The sequence below is a fragment of the Cynocephalus volans genome, chromosome 15 (genome assembly GCF_027409185.1).
Source record: "Cynocephalus volans isolate mCynVol1 chromosome 15, mCynVol1.pri, whole genome shotgun sequence".
In the NCBI taxonomy this organism is placed as follows: Eukaryota; Metazoa; Chordata; class Mammalia; order Dermoptera; family Cynocephalidae; genus Cynocephalus; species Cynocephalus volans.
In genome coordinates this window covers 67352333-67375726 of record NC_084474.1, presented here as the reverse complement: position 1 = coordinate 67375726, position 23394 = coordinate 67352333, and the positions used below count along the sequence as shown (strand labels likewise).

The 23394-nt window shown below is 33.1% G+C and overlaps 1 protein-coding gene across 3 annotated transcripts in view; it reads left to right on the top strand.

Annotated features, from left to right (window-relative positions):
* The window catches only part of CSMD3 (CUB and Sushi multiple domains 3), a 1171099-nt gene that overhangs the window by 566348 nt on the left and 581357 nt on the right, over nt 1-23394 (top strand). For all 3 annotated transcript variants that reach the window (XM_063079089.1, XM_063079088.1, XM_063079087.1), the window contains one exon: nt 21995-22098. In XM_063079089.1, coding sequence (XP_062935159.1) covers nt 21995-22098 — 104 coding nt within the window. The remainder of the gene's footprint in view (nt 1-21994; nt 22099-23394) is intronic.

Sequence of the window (23394 nt, the reverse complement as noted above, 5' to 3'; positions counted from 1 at the left end):
ATTGTTTTATTGTTCCTCTAACAATTTACCATAAACTTAGTGGCCTGAAAAATAAACACTTATTATCTTACGGCTGTGTAGGTCAGTAGTCCAGCATGGGTCTCACCACAATATAATTAAGGTGTCAGCAGGCTCTGTTCCTTTCTGGAAGCTCTAGGGAAGAAATGCTTCCTGTTCATTTACGGTTTTTGTAAAATTCAGTTCCCTGTGGTTGTGGGACCAAGGTCCCCAGTGTTTTTGCTGGCTTTCAGTTGAGGGCCATTCCCAGTATTCTTTCTCCATCTCCAAATCCAGCAAAGGTGGGTCTAGTCCTTCTGATGTTGCATTTCTCTGTACTAAGGTAAAATCTGCCCATCAGTATTTGAACTTAGCTGCCTAATGTGTGGAAAAAACATGCTGTCACACAGTTCAGAACTTGGAATATCCTTGCAAAAACTCCCTGCTGATATTAGTCATCAGAAGCCATCAGCAGATGCTTCTAATAAGTCAGAATAGGCTGCTGCCAAGAGAGTCTGAAGGAACTGGGGAAAGCTGCAAAGTTTTGCTTCTTGCTACTGAAATATTTCACTGCAGAATTGAAGGTTATCTTAAAACAACCTTAGGGTTCATGGGGACCATGCTCAACATTCCCAGAACATGGTTTTCTACTCCAGCTACCTAGCAGCTCACCAAGAGCCACAGCTAGGTCGTGAAGAGAGAGGAGGAGTACAATATTGTACCTGAAGTTGTACCTGTGTTACAAGCACTTGCCCTTCTTAGTATTACAGTTCTCTGAGCCCCTATAATCTCTAACCATTGTGGAGAAGAATCACTTGGATGATTTTATTATCCCCATACAGCCAGAGTCACATAGGATACATATCATCAAAGTGTACAATTCGGTCCAATCCTTTGCTCAGCATTACCTCTCTTCTTTGAAGTCCAGCTTCTCCTGACTTAACAGCACAACCACCCACATTGTATTATACCATGGAAAAGGACAGACAGAAGGGAGCAACATCTGCAGAAACAGACTGTGGTAGTTGTGCTCTTTTTCTGTTAGGACCTCTTTCATATCCTCCTTATAAACTCTGTCTGTGATGATTTCTAGCATCCAAGAGCAAGCATTAAAAATTTCATATATTATGAAATAGTCAGATGAATACCAATATTATAAATCCCACACTTCACCTGGGAAATCATACATTTTTACTGTATAGAATCTGGGTCTACAACAGATTTAAAAAAAGACAAACTTCCTGCCTTCAGGAAGTTCCTAGCTAGTAGTTTAAATGGATAATAAAAGGTAAACATAGAAATAAACAGCCACAATTTGAAGAAAATACTGGGTGGAATGAAGAGGGAGCCTATGCAGAATTGTCAGTGGAGACCTTTCTGAGCAGGAGATATTTAAACCAATCGTGGAAGATGACAATGAAGTAGCAACGCAGAGAGGAGAGAGTCTGGGACAGACGGAAAGTGCTTGTAAAGGCCCATGATGATTCTGAAGTCTCCTAGAAACTAAAAGGATGACAGGTGTCCTGAGGCACAGTGGGAAAGGAAAATGGACAATGTTAAGGCTGTAGAGCTAAATGAGGCCCAGGACTCTTTGGCAATCATGCAAAAATGGAGCAAGAAACCATCGGTAAGCACGATATCTAAATGGATGCGCTCTAATTTCATTCAGATTTCTCTCAAATGTCACCTCCTCACTTCCTTTATCACTGACCAGTTCCATTACTTTCCATCACCTTACTTTGCTTTATTTTTCTTTATAACATTTCATAACACATATGAGTGTTTGAAGGCTTTATATTGTATAAAATTATATGTTCCTTTTTTGCTTATTGTATTTCTTCCCAGTGAAGGAAGGAAAGTTTGTCTGTATCCCCAGCACTAGAACAATGCCTGATAGAGAGTAGGCTCTTAAGAAAATATTTACAAAATGACTTAAAGAAATTAAGAGTTTTTAGGTAAGGGAGTTATATTATCTGATTTGTGTTTTAACTTAACATCCAAAAACTTAAAATAGAGGCTTGCTAATTTAACTGTGGTTCCGAAAATAGGAAACAGTAATATAACTGCCTCTGCCTACTCTTACCCCAACCACTGTCCCCAAAGAGTATTCATGCACTAGGAAACTTTCTCCCTGGATAGCTGTGGTAGGCAATGGATTTTGTAGCAAATAATTTCTCTTATACCCTAACTTTATGGACTCCTATCTAAATTGCTTGTTTAGGAAGATAATTTTGCAGGTCAACAGGCTTTCCACAGATATAGACTGATAAATATCTACTACATAATGACTATGCTTAAAGAAATTACATAAACAAAAATAAAATTAACAAAAACCATAAATTGGGAAGCTAGTACCTTGCATCTTTCCCATTTGGTGTCATGAGAAAGATAATAAAGATAAACTGAGGACTGAAAGTAGAACCTACTGCATGGTTATATACAAAAGTATGTAGTATATGATTCTCACTACCATGTTTGTGTGTTTAATAACTTTGAACAAATATTTCATTTTCTCAGTAAAGCCTGGATTTAAATATTCTTTGTATAATAATAGACACATGTAGATAGACACATGGTGAACTACATATCCTGGGCCAGGATGACTCCATTATTAATGAGGGACAAAATCAGGAAAAGAGCCCTTCTCATCAGATTAACTTTAATGAGCTTCATGCCTTTTACTTTTTCAAAAAGTTTTTGATATGTACAACCTAACCTATACAAATTTGTGATCAATATCTTCCTAAAACCAAGAATTTTATCTGAAAGTATTTTCTTCAAAATCTGTAAATTCTAGGTGATCCTTTATATGTATTATAAAATTTCAATTATAAAAAAAGAAATTCAATTATATCCTCCAGTAGCTAAGCATGAATAAATGATGGGAAAGAACCAACAGTTTTGTACTGTTGTGTTATAGATTTAATATTTGATGCATTTTTCACTTTATGTGCTTTCTTCCCTTAGCGAAACATTTGTAGTGCCTTATTTAATCTGTCATTGTTACATACCAGCAATCCCCTAAAGGAGAACAATAGTGTACAGATACAAAAGGCACAGAAAAATAAAATGAAGCTAAAAGCTTTTATCATTCCATCAATATCTCCTTGTGTCCCCAGACTCTCCTCCCTTGTTTCTAAAATATGAGCCCTTGTAAGAACTGAAACTATTAACCTGATGCTGGCAGCAAAGTGAATAAAACTAGAGAATTCCCTGAGTTGGCACTTCTCATTTTTGAATGGGAAAGCCCACAGTCTTGGATTAAATCTTCTGTAATAAAACATCTCACTGTAATATTACAGTGTATAATCCTTCTAGAATATGATATTAATTATTTCCCCTGAAATTAGTTTACTTTTAAAGGAATAAATGATGGTTTTGCATATGTCATGCATTAAACCTTTTATATTGTACATTGACCTATTTCACAAATTTCGTGTAAGTTTACCTTTGTATATTTATTTTTTAAAAAGATAAGCAATTTAGGATGATTATTAAACATTTATTATCAACACTAATTTTCCGTATACATATGAAATACCAATCACTTACAATACTTATCACAAAAGCAGTCATATTTTAGGATTATTCTAAACTATATAATTTTTTAATAAATGTACTACATATTCTGCTCTGTCTGAATTAGACATTTATTGGCAATAACTTTTGATAAAATAGGACTGTGAGGCATAGGTTTTTGTGTGGGCCTTTGAATAATGCTTTAATATGTGTGAAAAAAGAAAAAAGGAAAAAATGATTATAATTATTATTTGACAGATCATCTAGACAACAAGTTAACAACCATTATTCTTTCAGAAGGGGAGAAGAAATCTAGGGCAATTAGAGGGGGGAGGAGGAGGTAATGGGGGAAGGGGAGAGGTTGGACAAGGGGCATAAAGAATAATTACGATTTGTAACAATATATATGCTAGTAATATTGATTTAATCAACATATCTCAATGTTCAACCCCCAAAATATGTGTAATCGATTTTGATTCAATAAATAAAATAAATTAAAATAATAATAATAATTATTATTATTATTTGAGTGAAGAAATACTGACTGAGTTCACTCTTCTCCATTTCTTCTTCCATGGCCCAGGTTTAGGTCCTTGATCTTTATAGCCCTGCCTTATTTAACTTCAAATCCACATTGTTTCTGCTTCCAAAGTGAACATTAAAAAAAGCAAATATAACCCTGTTAACACTGCTCAAAACTCATCATTTGCTGCTTATCTTATATAAAATAAAGTTCAAAGTCCTTAACATGATCTCTTTCCTGCCTCCATATGTAGCCTTTCTTCTCATCACTGGTCTCACAGTTTATGTTTCAGAAACAAAATGAATATTTCTTTCTACTCTGCCATTTTTCATGCTCTCCCCTTGAATGTTCTTTCACAGTTTCCACCTCTACCTTCCTTTGCACTGCCTAAGGATTTTCTCCTTGAGGAATTCTTTCCTTTTTATTGTCCAATGGGACTGGGCAGCTCCCATATAACCCTGTGTGTCCATAACGCAAAACACTCAACACAGGGTGTTGTATTCATCTTGTTCATGTCTTATCTCCATCATTGTACTGGAAAGAATATGAAGAAAGAAATGCTTTTATGAGATGTCAAGTTGATTGTATAACATGCCACTCCATAACTTAAGCTTAATTAAAATTTGTATATTTTGTAATTATGCATATATTTTCTGGATTTCCTCATCTTGTATCAAAAATAGTTGTTAATATTAGAATGACTTATTGCCTTTAAGAAACAAACATAATGAAGAAAAGAGACATTTTAATTTTCAGAAAAGAGACATTTTTAGCAGCATAGAGTTTGGGGAAGAAACTCTTCTGTTTGAATCACAGTGAGATTGGCGAAAAAAAATATTTTGTCCTCAAGATCCATTGGAGATCCATATGCAGAAGAATGAAACTAGACTCCTATCTCTCACCATGTACCAAAATCTACTCAAAATGGATATAAAGACTTAAATGTAAGACCCCAAATTATAAAAACTCTAGAAGAAAACAGGGGAAACACTTCAGGACATAGATTTGAGCAAAGTCTTTATTAATAATCCTTCAGAAACACAGGGAACAAAAGCAAAAATTAACAAATGGGATTATATCCAACTAAAAAGCTTCTGCGCAGTAGAGGAAACAATCAACAAAGAGAAAAGACAACCTGTAGAATGGGAGAAAGTATTTGCAAACCATGGATCTGACAAGGGATTAATATCCAGATTATATAAAGAATTCAAACAACTCAAGAGCAAGAAAACAAATAATGTGATTAGAAAATGGGCAAAGGAACTGAATAGACATTTTTCAAAAGAAGACTTTCAACTGGTCAACAGGTATATGAAAAAATGCTCAACATAGCTAATCATAGGGAAATGCAAATCAAAACCACAATGAAGTATCATCTCACCCCAGTTAGAATGGCTATTATCAAAAAGAAAGAAAATAACAAATTCCAGCCAGGATGCAGAGAAATGGGAACTCTTATACATTATTAGCGGGAATGTAAATTAGTATAAGCACTATGGAAAACAGTATGGAGATTTCTCAAACTACAGATAGAACTACCACATGATCTAGCAATCCCACCTTGGGTATACATCCAAAGGAACAGAAATCAAGAAGTTGAAGGGTCAACTTCACTCTCTTGTTTATCGCAGCTCTATTAACCATAACCAAGAGTTGGAACCAATCTAAATGCCCTAAAATGGATGAGTGGATAAAGAAAACGTGGTATATATATATACAATGGAATGCTACTCAGCCATAAAAAAAGAATAACATTCTGCCATTTGCAGCAACATGGATGAGCTTGGACAAAATTATGTTAAGTGAAACAAGACCAGTACACAGAGAGAAATACCACATGTTCTCACTCATGTGTTGATGCTAAAAATGTTGATCTCATAGAAGTAAAAAGTAGAATAGTGTTTACTCGAGACTGACGGGAGGAAGGGAAAGGAGAAATGGAGAGGCAGTGGTCAGTGAATACAAAATATTAGAGAGATAAGAATGGGATCTAATGTTCTATAGTACTATAGGGAGACTACAGTTCACAACAAAGTGCTGTGTATCTTTGAATAATCAAGATGATGTTGAATGTTCCTAACACAAAAAAGTGGTAGGTGTTTGAGGCAATGGATATACTAAGCACCCTTACATGGTTACTGCACACAGTATGAATATACCCAAATATCATATTTTACTCCATAAATATATACAATTGTTATGGGTCAATTAAGAAAAATAAATTAAAAAGAGAGAAAAAAGAGAGTAGAATAGTGGTTACTAGAAGCAGGGAAAGGGATGGGGGAATGGAGACCAGAGAGAGGTTGGTAGATTGGTACAAATTTATAATGTTACAGTTAGATAGGAGAATGAGTTCTGGCGCTCTAGGGTGATGATAGCTAGTAATATTGTATTTTATATATCAAGATACCCAGGAAAGAGGATCTTGAATATTATAACCACAAAGAAATGATACATGTTTAGATGATATAAACGCTAACAATTCTGATCAAAGTGTTATATAATATACACATGTATTTAAAAAACAAATTGTATTTGGAAACATGTACAATGAAAAAATAAATTAATTTTTTTTTAAAAAAAGATTATGAACATATATGAACACCTATTTTAGGATATTTAACTTAGCTAATAATAGCTGCCATTTATTGAGGGTCTACTATAAAACATTTTATGTGTTGCTTTACAAACCTTGTTTAATGTAAAACCTACTTCAACCTTAGAAAGTATGAATTATAAGTACTCTTTTATGTATTTCACATAATCAATTGCCCAAAGCAGTATAACATTTTGTGACAGACATGAGACTTAAACTTTAGGCTTTTCCTGTGGTCTTAACTACATTATCCTATCTCACTAATGACTATAGCTTGCCATTAATATTAAAACGTCATTAATTTGTTCAGTTAAACATCATCAAAGGTTAATTTGAATGCTAAATATTTATTACATAAATACAAAATATCTGATATAAGGGTCAGATGGTAGAGAATTATTGAAAAAATATCATCAGCTTTCAGATTTATTTTGAAAAGAAAAAAATACAGACTTCACCATGAAATGTAAAATAGCTTATACCAGAAGATCCTTCCTATTTTTCCCAAGGAATTAACATATTTATTAGCTATTAGATTTTAGAAAGTATCGTCCCCTGCCATCACTATTTAATACATGAGGTATATGCCCTACATCAAAGAATATATTTATAAATTATGTTACTATATATCAGGTATTTGTGAGACACGGAAAGTATTTCCTAAACTGCAGAACTTTACTATGGGGGAAAATGCAGAATAGCGTGATCTTTAAGCCCTGGACTCTGGCATCAGGCAAACCTGAGGTTGAAATTTAGATCCATTATTATTGGCCAGCTAAACATAGGCAAATTATTTGGACAAAACATTTTTTTTAAACAAAAAAATTAATTATACCTATTTATCCATTAGAATACATTAAAATCATATGACTTGAATAGTAGGAAAACAAATCATTTACAGATACACATACATATACAATCACTGGCAAATGGAATGGGACTGCTAAGATTGGCATAGACTGATTAGGTCCCATCTCATGGATCTCGGTATGGGACCAGAAGTCCCTGAAGCATGAGAATGTGTCTCATCCTCAGAGGAGGATATGTAGCTGAGCAAAATCAATGTCCTGTTAAGAAAAAGGTCAAGGGTGGACAGAGAATGACTGTTGATTAGTAAATCAATAGTGTCTGCCACAGTCCTTTCATCTGTTTATCAAATATCTATCCAGACACCTCATTCTTCCTCTGCATTCACTTTGAAAAACACTTACACGAAATGTATTTTCTATCTGCATTAATAGAAAAAAATTCCAAATTTTAGACATTTACTACATACAAGGACAAGTCCAGAATCCCTAAGTGAGGCACTAGCTTCTACATTATATCAACATATAGTTCCCCATTGTCTAAAGATCTGTGGCCAAAGGACAGAATCTCACAACATCTAATATAAAATCATAGAAAACAAACAGGGTAACTGCCATAAAAACTCCCATTCAGAAAAGGGAATTAAAACTACACAGTGGTCAGTGGTTCACAGAACAATATCATATCCTCCTGCGGGAGGCTGATGAAGAGAAGCTTCTCTGGAAGTGAAAGAAGTTCCTGAATAAGCCTAGAATGTAACAGAACCATTTCATCTCTGCAGAATTTTACCTCGTGTTCTAAAGCTTCTGGTTGGTTCTGACTACTGGGGAGATTTTTCTTTTTTTCTTTTTTGTCTGTTGGACACAATGCTGCTCTAGACCTTCAGTGCCTTTATGTATTACAAACACTATTGACTCTGAAACTGGATATTTCTGCTGCTCTTGCCACCCTTTGACAAAATCCAGTCTCTTTTTCCTAGTTCAGACACATAAAATGTGACTGATTGAAAGGGGAAGCGTGGGTCTCATGCCTGCACTCTGGATGCAATGAATGATGGAAAATAGAGAATGTGACGATATTGGGAGGTATGCTGTGCTTCCTACCAAGGCTCCTTATTCCCCTAACAAAAAGATAGCCAGGTGCTAGGTGGACAAAATAATGTACAAATGTATACTACATATACTCTTACAGTTAAAATAAGGCAATGCAAGCATAGTTCTAAACCCAGTAATTCACACAATATAAATATTTTCCATTTTAAAAAATTTCACTGGTAACAGATATTAAGTGGGAGCTCTACATGACTTCATGAAATATAATGATGTAGAAGTCATGGCTTTAAACCCTCTGTGCATGAGACATAGCTTCTATACCCTATGACTTTTAACAAAATGCCCTAGGAAAACCCATGCCTTGAACCTTGTAGAAAGTGGATCTACTAGGCATTTAATATTTAATGCCATTTACATATTTCTCACTTATAGAAAATCAGTGTTAAAATGCATGATGCTATTTTTAATTGATTACATTAGTAGTTTAAAAGGTTTAACATAACCCTCAATAAGCAGCACACAAATGATTAGGAACAAGAATGATAGGCAAAATGTGTGGTATTCTTTCTATACTAAAATGCATGATATTCTTTCTAATTCTCTACTAAATGTTTCAGTCCTACTACCAAATAAATATGTAGAAAAAGCATTTATATTAAACTCATGACTATTTGTTAGTTTTCGTATCAACATTTCATTATATTTTCCCATAATATAAAGATAAATGGATAGAAAATGGCTATTTGGTCATTTTCATATTATAGAAGAATCCATAAAGAAGGAAAATTTCACACCAAACTCGAGATGTTATTTATTACATTATATTATGAATGTTTTACTGTTTTGTTTTTGTTTCTCCAAATGTCCTTTATACAATCTATTAAAAGATTGTTTTTCTTTTGAAACTATCTCAATATACTATTTTTTGTTTTTTTCTATAATGCTTTACTTATATTAATGACTCCAGTTGAGGCAAAGTTTGTTTTTATTCCTTTAATCCATAGATTTTACTCCTATGAAACTATTCCAGTAATAATGTTAAAACTAAGCATAAATGAATTAAATTAAAATGGATGTGTTCTACAAATTCAATTAAGCTATTCTAGTTTCTCTGTAGTTGTGGGTCATTAAAAGTGTTCTAGAATTGAAAGTGTCTAAAATTTCCATGACAGCTCAGTGGTTAAGGCTCATCTTAAAAATATATGGATTAGTTAGTAATTAATTCATCACTTCATTTAAAATGTGGTAGAGTTCTCTTTGTTGCATACATACATGCATGAATCTCAGTTACAATTAAAGCAAAATAAAATCTACCATTAAATGGGTGTCCAAAATCTTTAGGATGTGATTGTATAATAGTGCATAATAAGAGTTTGGCATAAAACTAGCAATCAATCAGTCAGTCATTTATTAGACACCTAACTTGTATCTGGTAGCCTTTTAAAGCCATATGAAAGGAGACATTCCCTAATTTAATTGCAGTGCCCTCATGGATCTATTGTGAAATAAGTTGGGGTAAAATAGATCATGGGATTTATTCTTTTGACAGGATGACAGATAAGGTACTGTGAGAGGTGCTCCCACTCAAATACAAGAAACATATTTTTCAATGCATTCCTGGTTCACAAGAAAGCAAAGAAAATAAACAAGAATATGCATACATACCATACAAACACACATACACATACATATGTACATATATACCTGAAAATAACAGTGAGCTGAAATAAAAACAGGAGATGAAATTGAGAAAAAGCTTGGTTTTTCTTGGAGCAGATGGCAATAAATTTCTGGAATAGTAGATTAAGATTTAGGCTTAGTCTCCTTGGATCAATGGATAAAGAAGCTGAACTTGAAACTTTAACATTAAGCCAAGACCATCAAAGGACACTAAATTTGCTCCAGCTTGGTAGTAACCCTGAGATCTTGTTAGCAGGATATTAAAGTGCCGAAGTCCAGCTTGGGCGAGGGGTGGGCACCCGAAAAGGGAGAGAGAGGGTCGGTGAAAATAACAAACACAGACGGAGACCTCAATGCATCAATATGCATGTTCTCTCTCTGTGGGATGTCAGCGTGTTGCAGCTGGAGCCCAGTAGAGCATGAGACAATGCCTTTTATTTAGATTTTTCTCTGCAGGGGGGTTTTGGGTACTATTTCTATTGTATCAGCAAGTCAATAATCCAAAAAGCAGGGAGGAAACTTTTTTAGAGGTCAGCTCGTCTTAGGTGATCAACTCATGCTTCTTTTTTCTGGAATCAGGTTATCAGATTCAAACCATCCCTTCATTGTCTTGAAGTTATCATGTGACCTTTTTCTGTTAGCAAGCTGTGGTTAATATCCACCCTGTTAACAGGGTGGGAGCCAAATGTAAAAAGAACAGTGGATATTTGAGCAGCATTATCATGCACATTTTAAGGTTATGCATTGGCTGTGGCCCTGTAATCTTGATCTAAATGTCAGTGTCACTGTGCACAGCACCATCCCTCACAAAACCAGTTGCACTCTCTTATTTTTCTAAGATCTAATTTTGCAGGTTTAATAATTTTACAGCATATATTTTTATCCCAATACCTGATTCTTAATGATTTATTTAAAACTGGATACCACCAAGTAAAGGGAATTCTGTGGTTTCATTCCCATATACTTAATTTATCCCAATCATATAATTTCCCATTAATACCAACCATTCTCTTGCCATTAATATAATCTCCAGTAAATGATGTTTGCCAACTTACATTAGGCTACAGCTCATATTTAGTCATGAGCAGTGCTTTTGGAATATATATTGGTGTGGTCAATTTATCATAAGGGGATAATTTTAAATTGTCCAATTTACTCGGATCCTCTGTGGGAATGTTTAGTTCAATGACCGCATAATTATTTGTGTTATTTTTATAATCTTTTGGGAATTTAGAGAAATGCCACGCTAACCAAAATATCAAAAAAGAGAGTAAAAGCAGTAGCACTATGCCAAGGCAGAGATCTTTACAGCAAAAGCAAGTGCTCGTAGCTGCGGCCTTGCCAACAGCTCTCCCTCCGGCAGTCCTGCCAACTCGGAGAGGGCAGCCCAAGCTGACTCCTTTAGGATCCTGCCATGGTGTGGACCATGCCATTAAAGAAATTATACTCAGTTTAGGCCTCCAGGATTGTCAAAGTTTCAGTTTAGCTTAATATGTGTTCACTATCAAATAAAATTAACCACAGAGGGAAGCAAGCTATCATAAATAAGTCACTTGCAATAACAAACAGATTCAGACACTAAAAGACATCAAATATTAGAATAATTAAATATAGAATATGAAATATCAGTGTAGGTTCATTCATGTTGTCACAAGTAGCAGGATATCTTTTTAAAATCTGAATAATATTCCATTACATATCCATTATATATCCATTTATGTGTGTGTGTATATACATAACAATGTCTTTATTCATTCATCTATCAATGGAAACTTAGGTTGTTTCCATATTTTGGCTACTGTTAATAATGCTACAGTGAACCTGGGAGTGTAGATATCTTTTTGAAGTAGTGATTTTATTTCTTTTCCATGTACAAGCCCAGAAGAAGAACTGCTGGATCATATGGTAGTTCTATTTTTAATTTATTTAGGAAGCTCCATACTGTTTTCTACAACGGCTGCATAAATCTACTGACAGGGAACATGGGCTTTTCTCCACACCCTAATACTTGTTATCTCTCGTCTTTTTAATAATAGCCAACCTGACAGGTGTGAGGTGAGATCTCACTCATTTTGGTTTTGATTTGCATTTCCCTGATGATTAGTGAGATGATTAGCATCTTTTCATTTACAGAGAGAGGAATATACTGCATGATCTCACTTAAATATGGGATCTAAGAGAAAAAAAAATACATAGAATCAGAGATTAGAAAGGTGTTTATTAGGAATAGGGAGGGGAGGGGATAGAGAAAATGGGGAGATACAGGTCAAAGGGTGCAAAGGTGCAATTCATTGAGTGAATAAGTCTAGAGACCTAATGTACAACATGATGACTATAGTTAATAATATTGTATGGTATACTGAAATTTGCTGAGAGTATATTTAGGTACTCTTACTATAAGAAAACAGACAAAAACAATAGCTATGTGAAATGGTGGATATGTGAATTTATATTGCAGTAACCATGTGTATGACTATTATATCATCATGTTGTACACCTTAAATATATACAACATAGAATACTTATTTTATTTTTAAAAAGAAATACAAACCTATGAAGTGTTTGAATACAAAAACTAAAATTTTAAGAACTGATCAAGGATAGTAAATGATCAAAAATGTCTAGTCATTTTAAAAAGAATAAAATAGATTTTTTAAAAAATAAAAATATAATATTTTAAATGGAAACAAATCAGTGGATGTGTTAATAAAGAAAAAAAAAGTAAAGAAGCAAAGTTAGATCTCAAGAAATTATGCAGCTGTAAACACAGAGAAATAAGAAAATGAAAATTATGAAAGATTGGTTATTAAACATAGAAGATGAGATTAGGATATCTAATTTAAATCAATTTAGATTCCCAGAGGGATAAAAGAGAGAGAATGAAGAATAGTCACTACTTGAAGTAATAATAACTGATTTTCCATAATTAATTTAGAGGACTAAAAAGTATAGTTATATCAAGCAGAATATTCGTATATGTGCAGCTAGATATTCCATAGTGTACAGAAAACACCAAAGAAAAAGGTAAAATCTTAAAAGAAGCAGAGAAAACAGAAGTCAACTACAAACAAATGATAAAAAGTCTAATCGTAGGATTTACAATAGCAACACTAAAAGTCAGGTGACAATAGAAAGAGATCTGCAAAATATTTGGAGAAAATAATTGGTAGCCCAAAATTGTGTAACTGACAAAACTAACCAGCAAGAAAAAGAGTAAAAGAAAGACATTTTCAGGTAAACAAAAAGTGAGTTTATCACAAGTATATCTACATTAAATGTCTGTAGGCTGTTTCTCAAATTAAAAAAAAAAAAAAAAGGAAAGGACTGTGTTTTTCATTGTATTTTGCCTGTATTAATATATTTCAGACGTACTTTTAGTATTTGTCTAGTTTACCTTGTTCCATTATTTTACTTTCAAATAAAGATAGAAAAATTTTGAAACTTCAAAATAAATAGAACAGGATTTGATATAAAGAAAAAATGAAATTTACAAATTCACCATTGGGAGATTTCTCAATCGTTGAAATATTAGGCAAATAAAACATTTCCAGAGACATAAAACAGAGCAATGAATTTAAGAAGTTTATTTGACAGATTTATATAGAACACTGTATCTAACAATTAGAGACTGCACACTCTTAAACATGCATGGAATGTTTATAAAATATGGCCATATACTGAGGATAAAATCTCAACAAATTTCAAAGAATTATTATTATACAAACTTGTTTTCTGACCCAATAACATTTGATTGGAAGTCAGTAAGAAAAAGATAATTGTAAAATTTCATTTTTTGAAAATAACTAGCACATGTTATATATTTCATCGATCAAAAAAAGAAATAATACAGGAAACTTAAAAAATACTTAGAAATCTCTGGTAGTAAATATACTATATATGGTGAAAGTTGTGAATGCCTTAAAATGGTATACAGAGGAATATTGATTACTATAAATGCTTAGTTTAGAAAAGAAAAGCAGAAAATTAATGAGCTAAATATGCAAATTTATATGACCAACAGGATATCCGCAAGCAATACCATATCAATTGTCAATAATGCAAAATGTGTTCTTAGAAAAAATTCTTGAATAAATATTTTTCTGATAAGATTGAATATTTAAACATAGATGTTAGCACAATAGCAGAAATAAGCAGCAACAGACTCCATTTCCTTCAATGAAACATTGAAAAGACAATCAGAAACTGTCAGAACCAACTTTGTTAGACTAAAAAACAGTCTGAGGTTTACAGAAACCAAGCAAATTCTGAATCACAAAAAAGCACCGTAAAAATACTAAGAAAGATTTTGTGGCATTTCACTTGCCCTTGGCTCGCCCCATCCCTTACTAGACTGCAGTCTTCAGGATGGCAGTCTAGTCTCCTACTGCAGGACCCTGGCACCTGGTCCTGAAGGGCACAAAGAAGGACTTACACAAAATATTGTGTCTGTTTATTCTAACCTGTCTGGATGCAACTTCAAGGACTGATGCAAGGTACTCTTTTCTGTTTCACTTAATCCAGAGCCTACTCAGGACAAAAAGCAGTGAGCATTGCTCAAAAACATTTTAAAGTGACTTAAAAGCGTTCAGTCTCATGGGGCCAAAGATTACAGAAGGTAATTACAATAGAACATATAAAATCAAGAGAAAAGCTAGGGAGACAGATTCTTTGGGAAAGCAGGGCATTCAAAAGCCCTCTTACATACAGTGGAATTTATAAAGTCACATGCATGCCCATAACAAGACACATGCTCAGAAAAGACCTGAGGAGACCCTAAGCTTTCACCACTGGCTGATCCATTGGCTCAGCACAAGCCACAAATGAAGGCTAAATGTTAAATAGTCTGACACAATCTTCAAAGACAGGGAGGAGTGATTTTGTGTATGTGTGTATGTGTGTTTGTTCTGTTTCTATTTTTGTTTTTTAAGCTCTTTGAGTTCAAGGAAATTGTAGTCGAAACATTGGAGGAACACAAGATAAGCCTTCAATGATCAAGAACCACAAACCCTGGGAAGGGAGAGATTCTGATTTTCAGAATAACTACATTATAATATTCAAATGTCAAGTTTTCAAAAGAAAAAAAATTGTAAGGTATACAAAGAAACAGGAAAGTATGGTACATTCAAATAAGCAAAATAAATTGATGAAAACTATCCTTGAAGAAGCTCAGATGTTCAACTTACTAGACATAGATTTTGAATCTGTCATATTAAGTATACTCAAAGGAAAGTCTAAAGAAATCATTGGACAAAGAACTAAAGAGAACAAGGAAGTTATGTATGATCAAAATAAAATATCAGATATATAACTTATAAAAAGGAACCAAATGGAAATAACTGAAATGAAAAATTAATTAGAGGACTTCAGTAGCAGATTTGATCAGGCAAAAGAAAGAATCCGTAAATATGAAGTTAAGAAAACTGAAATTATCCAAGCTGAGGAGCAGAAAGTAAAAAGACATCATAGTCAAATTGTTGAAAAGTAAAGAAAGACAAAGAGAATCTTGAAACATCAGGAGAGAAGTAATTCCTTGTGTAAAAGAGGTCCTTAATAAGATTAACTGCTGATTTCTAATAAAAAACCACAGAAGCCAGAAGGCAGTAGAATAACATTTTTAAGGAATGAAAGGAAAAAAAGTCAGCTACTAGTTTTATATTGGTAAGACTATCTTTCAAGAATGAAGTAGAAATTAAGATATTTCCAGATAAACAAAAGCTAAGGGAGCACAGAAATAAACCCTCACATCCATAATCAATTAAGTTTTTAAAAATGTGCCAAGACCATTCAATGGGGAATGAATAGTCATTCGAACATATGGTGCTGGAGAAATTGGATAGTTACATGCAAAAGAATAAAGTCGAATCCTTACTTGCACCACATACAACAAATAACTTAGAATGGATCAAATACCGTAACTTTAAAAACTTCAAATGTAAAACTCTTAGAAGAAAACATAGGAGAAAATCTGCATGGCCTTGTATTCGGAGGTGGTTTGTTAAATATGACAACAAAAGCATAGGCCACAAAAGCAAAAAATAGAGAAATTGGGTTTTGTTAAGATAAAAACATTTGGCCATCAAAGGACACTATCAGGAGAGTAGAAAGACAATCCACACAAAGGGACAAAATATTTGCAAATCATATATCTGATAAGGGATTAATATCCAGAATACATAAAGACTCTTACACTGCAACAACAAATAAAAACAAACTACCTAGTTAAATAATGGATAAAGAACTTGAATAAACAATTTTCCAAAAAAAAAGATAGGCAAATGCAATAAGCACATGAAAAGATACTCAATATTCTTAGACATTAGAGAAATGCAAATCAAAACCAAAATAAGATACCACTTCACCCCTGCTAGGATGTGTGTTTGTGTATATATTGGATAAATATTTATAAATATGCATATATATATATATATATATATATATATATATATATATATATATATATATATATATATATATATGAGAAATTAGTACCCTTATACTTTGCTGGTTGGAACATAAAATTTGGGAGCAACTGTGGAAAATCGATTGGCAGTTCCTCAAAAAGTTAGGTATATAATTAGTATATGACCCAGAAATTACACTTCTAGGTACATATCCAAAATAATTGAAAACACAGGCTCAAACAGATACTTGTATACAAGTGTTCATATCGTCCGTGTTCACAATAGCCAAAAGATGGAAAAAACCCGTGTCAATCAGCAGATAAATGGTTAAACAAAACGTGATATGTACATTTGCCATTAAAAGGAGTGAAGTTCTGATACATGCTATAATATGGATGAATCCTGAAATCTTAATGCTAAGTTAAATAAACCAGACATGACAAGAAAAATATTATATAATTCCACTTACATGAAACAGCTAGAATAGGAAAATTTATAGACACAAAGTAGGCTGGAAGTTTTCAAGGGCTTGGGGAGAGAGAAATGTTTAATGGTAACAGGGTTTTGGTTTGATGCGATGAAAACTTTTGGAAACAGACCATGGCAATACATAGGTCACACAACATTGTAAATTGGATTAATGCCAGTGAACTGTACACTTAACAAATGTTAAAATTGAAAATTTTATGTTTTGTATATTTACCTAAATAAAAGCTAGATAGGTAAAATAAGTTCCAGAGTTCTAGTGTGTAAGTTCTAGACATCTATAATTAACAATACTTTACTGTATGTTTTCAAACGGCTAGAAGAGAGGAGACTGACTGCTCTCATGGTAAAGAAATGGTAACTTTTTGACATGATGGATATGTTAATCACCCTGATTTGATCATCACACATTGTATACATGTATTGAAGAATAACTATGTATCCCATAAATATATGCGATTAATACATATCAATTAAAAAATAACTAAAAATATAGAAGACACATATAAATACTATTAGTAATGAAAAACAGTACAAAAGTACAGACCAGGATAGACTAATAGAAAATGAATAACTTTATGACGATGAATTTAAAAACATACATGACACTGAAATGTTTCTAGAAAAATAAAACTAATCTAAACTGCCTCGAGAAAAAAAAAAGGCCAATTAGTTCTATAACTATAAAATAAATTAAATAATAGACAGTCAATCCCTACTCCCTAGAAAAAGGCTCAGATGTTTTTACAAGATATTTCTACTTACCTTCCAAAAATAAATTACTCTCAAACTATAGAAGTTCTTCCAGTCAAAGCATACACTTGTCTACTTCTTTGGTGTTGCAAGTAAGATTTGATACTAAACCAGCAAAGAAAACCAGAGAAGAAAACTTCCTTAGCTTCATAAAGTACCTACTTCAGTAATGTTCTTAATGGTGAAACATTCAAAGCACTCCCTTTTACATTAGATGCAGTTTAATGAGGCCAGCTATCACTTATTCTAGTAAACACTGTACCAGAAATCCAAGGCAGTTAAGAAAAATAAGCATAAGGTTGGAAAGAAAGAACCTTATTTGTTGTTTATAGAAGATATGTTTGTTACATAGAAACTAAAAATAATTTACAAATGTTTTTTAAATAATATGGAAGTTTTATCCAGTTGTCTAGATATGAGATGAATATCCAAAAAAAAAAAAATTAAATACCAACAAAACACAGTTGAAAATACAAAGATATATACCACTTACCATAACAAAAAGTTTCAAGATATAACATAGGAAAAAAAAATCTTTATTAAAAGACCGAGATTTAAATAAATGAAGAGATAAGCAGGCTTCTGTATAGGAAAACTCAATGCCTTAAAGATGTCAATTCTCACCAAATCAATCTATAAATTCAATGCAATTCCAATCAAAAGCCCATATGAAATCATCTAATAGGAAAAATACTCCCAAAGAATAAGAGGATAGGGTGGGTTAAGTATCTGACTTATTTTATGGCATTAATAGTTAAGCCAATTTGTGGTAGTTCTGGGACATACAAACTGATCAAGAGAATAGGATCTAGAACCCCCAAACGAACACACTCATATATAGAATGTTAACATGTACCAGAGTTTTCCATACAGATCACTGGGAAAAGAAGGACCATTTATTCAATAAAACATACTGAGATAACTGGTTGTTCATATTGGAGGGGGAAAAAAACAATAAAGGAATGCTGTGCTAGTTTTCCATTGCTGTGTAACAAATTACCAAAAATTAGCAGCATGAAGCAACATCAAAGTATTACCTTACAGTTTCCACAGGGAAGGAGTCTAGGCATGGGTTAGCTGGAGCCTCTTCTCAAGGCTTTCCCAGGGTGAAGTCAACGTGCTGCCCAGGGCTGTGATCTCACTGGAGACTGTGGGACCTCTCCTAAGCTCACTTGCTGTTGGCAGAATTCAATTCCTGTGGCTGTAGAACTGAGGCCTTCAGCTCCTAAAGGCCACCTACTGTTCCTTGTTACATGTGCCTCTCCATAGCAGGACAGTGTGTATCTTCAAGGCCAACAAGAGAGTGTCTCTTCTGATTTATTTCGTTTCTCACTTCTCGACCTTCTTTTAAAGGGCTCCCCTGAATTAGTCAGGCCCAAGCAGGTGAATTTTCCTTTTGATTAACTTAAAGTCAACTGATTAGAGAACTTAATTACATCCCTTTCCATTTTCCATATAATATAACCTAATCATGGTATTAATATTCCATTATATTCACAAGTTTTGCCCACACTCAAGGGGATAGAATTATGCAGGCCATCTACACCACAGGGTTAGAATCTTGTAAGCCATATTAAAATTCTGCCTGCTTTACATACCTACTTCACAGATTCTGTAAAAGTCAATTCCCCAAAAAGTAAAGTTTTGAAAAAAATATCTTTATGACCTTGGGTCATAAGCAGGGGAAATGTGCTACTCATAAAATAATAGATTAGCAAGTCCTATTCTGGTAAAATTAATGATTTCTTCATATCAAATGATCTAACACAGAAAACTAAAACAAAAACAAAAACAAAAAACAAAATGTAAACTTGAAGAAAGTATTGCAACACATATAATGTAATGGATTAGTATCCATAATATATAAAGGTATAAAGGTTATTTCAGCTAGTGACCCAGGCCTAGTAGTGTATTATGAGTGAGTTATAGGTAGAACTAAGACACTGGTCTCTGTGTGGCAGGACAGAGCCTTGGCAAACAAACGTGCAAGTAAAAACAAACAAAAAAACTTCCATTGCTTGCAGCCTCATCTGTTTACCTCACTGTTTCTTACAAATATTGTTCTGTTAAATGTCTGCTATAATGAAAAACTGTTGGGAATCACTGATATAAAGAATTAGTTCAATCAATAACAGGCAGACAAGAAGTCCAGGAGAAAAATTGCTAAAATACAAATAGTAGTGTTTAATAGTTGTATCAGTCCATTTCTGTTGCTTGTTGCAGAATACCTGAAAGTGGGTAATAAATAAAGAAAATAAAATTTATTTCTTAAATAAATTTAGTTCTGGAAACTGAAAAGTCCAAGGTCCAGGGAAAACATCTGGTGAGGCCACCTTCTGTTCTGGGACCTCTCTACAGATTTCCATGGTAACACAGGCAATCACATAGCAAGAACAGCGTAAGCAAGAAAGCTCACTTGCTCTCCCTATAAAGCCGTGAGAACTACTCTCTGATAGTTCATTAAACCACTAAGCCATTAATGGATTAATCTATTCACAAGTGCGGATCCCTCATAAACCAATCAACTCCAAAAGGCCCCACCTTTCAAATGCCATAATCGGATTTCCCACCCTTTTAACATTCTTAAAATGATGGCAAGTTTCAATTAGTTTTGGGGGAACATTTAATCCACACTGGCAGTGTTACAGAAAAGACAACATAAATGGAAAATCGATGTATTTTTTAAAATGCAACTCAAGTAGAATTAAAGAAAATGGAAAAAGATCACTTTTTACATCCACTAGATTTATAGAAATAACAAAATCTAGTGTACAGAATTGTGAACATGTAAACCGGTAAAAATTTTAGAAAACCATATTCACAATGTTATTACATGAATTTCTGCTTTTTTACCTACCAAGTATATCACCTACAGATATGCTTGAAAACGTGAACCAGAAGATACTTAATATTGCTTATAACAATGTTGCTTATACTAGGAAAAGAAAATGGGAAATAAACTGACAGGCAATTATTAATTGAAAATATTTATATTTATGTTTAATTATTTATATTCAATTATTAATTGAAAGTATTTATATCTAAGTAGAACAAAGAAATAATATTTTTTAATTATAACCATGTAAAATGTATAATTTAATGTTCTTTAACATATGTTGTATTTAAACTTGGCCAAAACAATTGCTTTAAATGGATGCCAACATAAAAATATTAAAAAAATAAGAAATAAGCATAATAAGAAATTGACTTTGTCATATAGCTCAAGAAAGCCAGCATAAAAAAGCTTTCATTTTTTGTAATTTTTAAAAAAGTAATGAATAGTTATGAATATTACTAAAAAGATATCTTCTTCATTTATTTTCTAGTAATATTCGTGACCTCAGGCATTCATTTTCCTTCTGAGGTGATGAATAATACTTTCTTATAAATTATTTTTTGCTCAAGACATGATTGTATATAGTACAGTATTTATGTATTTACTTCTGAACTGATTCTTAATTACTGATTCTTAATATTATTCTTTAATATTATAAAGTACCCAATTTAAAAATTACAATTTAACTAAATTTGACTTTTTGCATAGGTGTATAAACAATGTATAAATACATGAATGTATTTTAGTAAGAAATAATGCTAAACTATATATTACGGTATAATATATCTCTCAAAGTACTGTGCTCCCAGTTTTGCCAGAACATTTTAATTTGAGGAAGTCCGTTACCAAAGGACATACAAAAATAAACCTGATACCATTAAATCTAGTGATCTGGATTCAAATTTACCTCTAACATTTTTAAAGCTTTATTAATGGAAATAGCACACTCTGTTTCTCCACGTTAACTTTATAAAAAATACATGCAAATGTGTGGAAAACCACTCTCCACCTACACGTACTTTTTATAAAGCCTTCTCAAAGTAGATTTGCATTAATCATGCTTGAAATGCTTCAAATAAGAGTATTCTATAAACAGAAGCCTTGCCGTTTCATTGAAAACTTAACACAGAAGGTATCATACAGCAAGTAAAAACAATATGAAGATATGATTGAATTTTAGGAATACTCTGACATGATTTCCTGCAATGCTATAAAATTCATATATATGTGAATTTTATATATATAATTCAGTGTACATTTTGAATGGTTTTTTGCTATTGCTTTCTTTTTGTTTTTATTACATAATGAAATACATTCAAAGTCTGTCTTTCTGTTTACTGCTAGGTTATCCAGATAAATTTTGAAGAATTTGATCTGGAGATTGGCTACGATACCTTGACAATTGGTGATGGGGGTGAAGTTGGAGACCCAAGGACAGTGCTTCAAGTGTAAGCTCTGAATGTTTTATTTTTGCCTTAGCCTATCAAGTATTTATGAAATTTTACTCTCAAATTATTATGTTTTTACATTGATCCCTCCCAGTACTACCAACAGAAGCAGCGTGGTAACTTAGTTATTATCACCAATCTGCATGTAATCTGTTAGTCCTTCGATGAGGCTTAAGGTACTTTCTGTCTTAGTCCATTCGGGCTGCTATAACAAAATACACTACACTGGGTGGTTTATAAACAACAGAAATTTATTTCTTACATTTCTAGAGCCTGAGAAGTTCAAGATCAAGGTACCAGCAGATCTGGTGTCTAGTGAGGGCTTGTTATTACCTAACCTGATGTTTCTCAAAATAGGATCTTTCTGCATAACTAATGCATCACAAGTACCTGGCAACTTTAAAAATGTGGATTTCTGGACTCCTAAACCCGATTTACTAAATCATCATCTCTGCGATTTAGACCCCAAAATCAACATTTTAACGGACTAATGAGATGATTTTTATGTACACCAAACAGTGAGAACTACTGATATGTTTTTTAAAATTATTTTTGACATACTCCTAAAAGTAATGCCCTTGTCATGTATGTACATCTTACTGTGTAAATTGACTAAAGGAAAGCGAATATTTTTTCTTTTCTTTCTTTTTGTTTAGTTTTCTCTTCTCCCCTTTTCTCTTCTTTTCTTTCTTATTTTACAAAAAGGTCTCCTAGTACTATTATTACAGAATCCTGTAATAAAGCCTTGGGTTAACATCATAGATACACATAGTATATTATAGGCCCTGATATTGCCTCCTAGTTCTTACCTTTCCAGGAAAACAAAAGACAAAAAACAAAAACAAAGCCTACACTTCTCACTTATCTTCATGAACTCTTGATCTCAACTTCAAATTCACTTCTGCAACATAGATAACATTGATAACAGAATTTGGTTTTCTGTCTCTGTTCTACTACAGTTCCATTTTGTGCTTCCTAAAAAAAGTGGGCAGTATTTTACATGCTCTACAATGTTCAGTTACGTTGCTTGAATTTTTTGAAACTTCATCATTAACACTTCCCCTCCTAAAAATTATCAGCATTTTTGTCAGCATATTGAGCCTGTTAGGCATATCACCACATAAGACTGATATCTTCCAGAAATAATCTTCAGTTCTTCTTAGATCTCCTTGTGGTTTTATACCTTCTTTTGACAAACTGGCGACAAGAGGCCTGGATGTTCACGGAGCAAAAAATTGGCTGGAACTATCTTTTACCACCTTTGGAGAGGGCGTAGGTTTTCCATAGCCATTAATT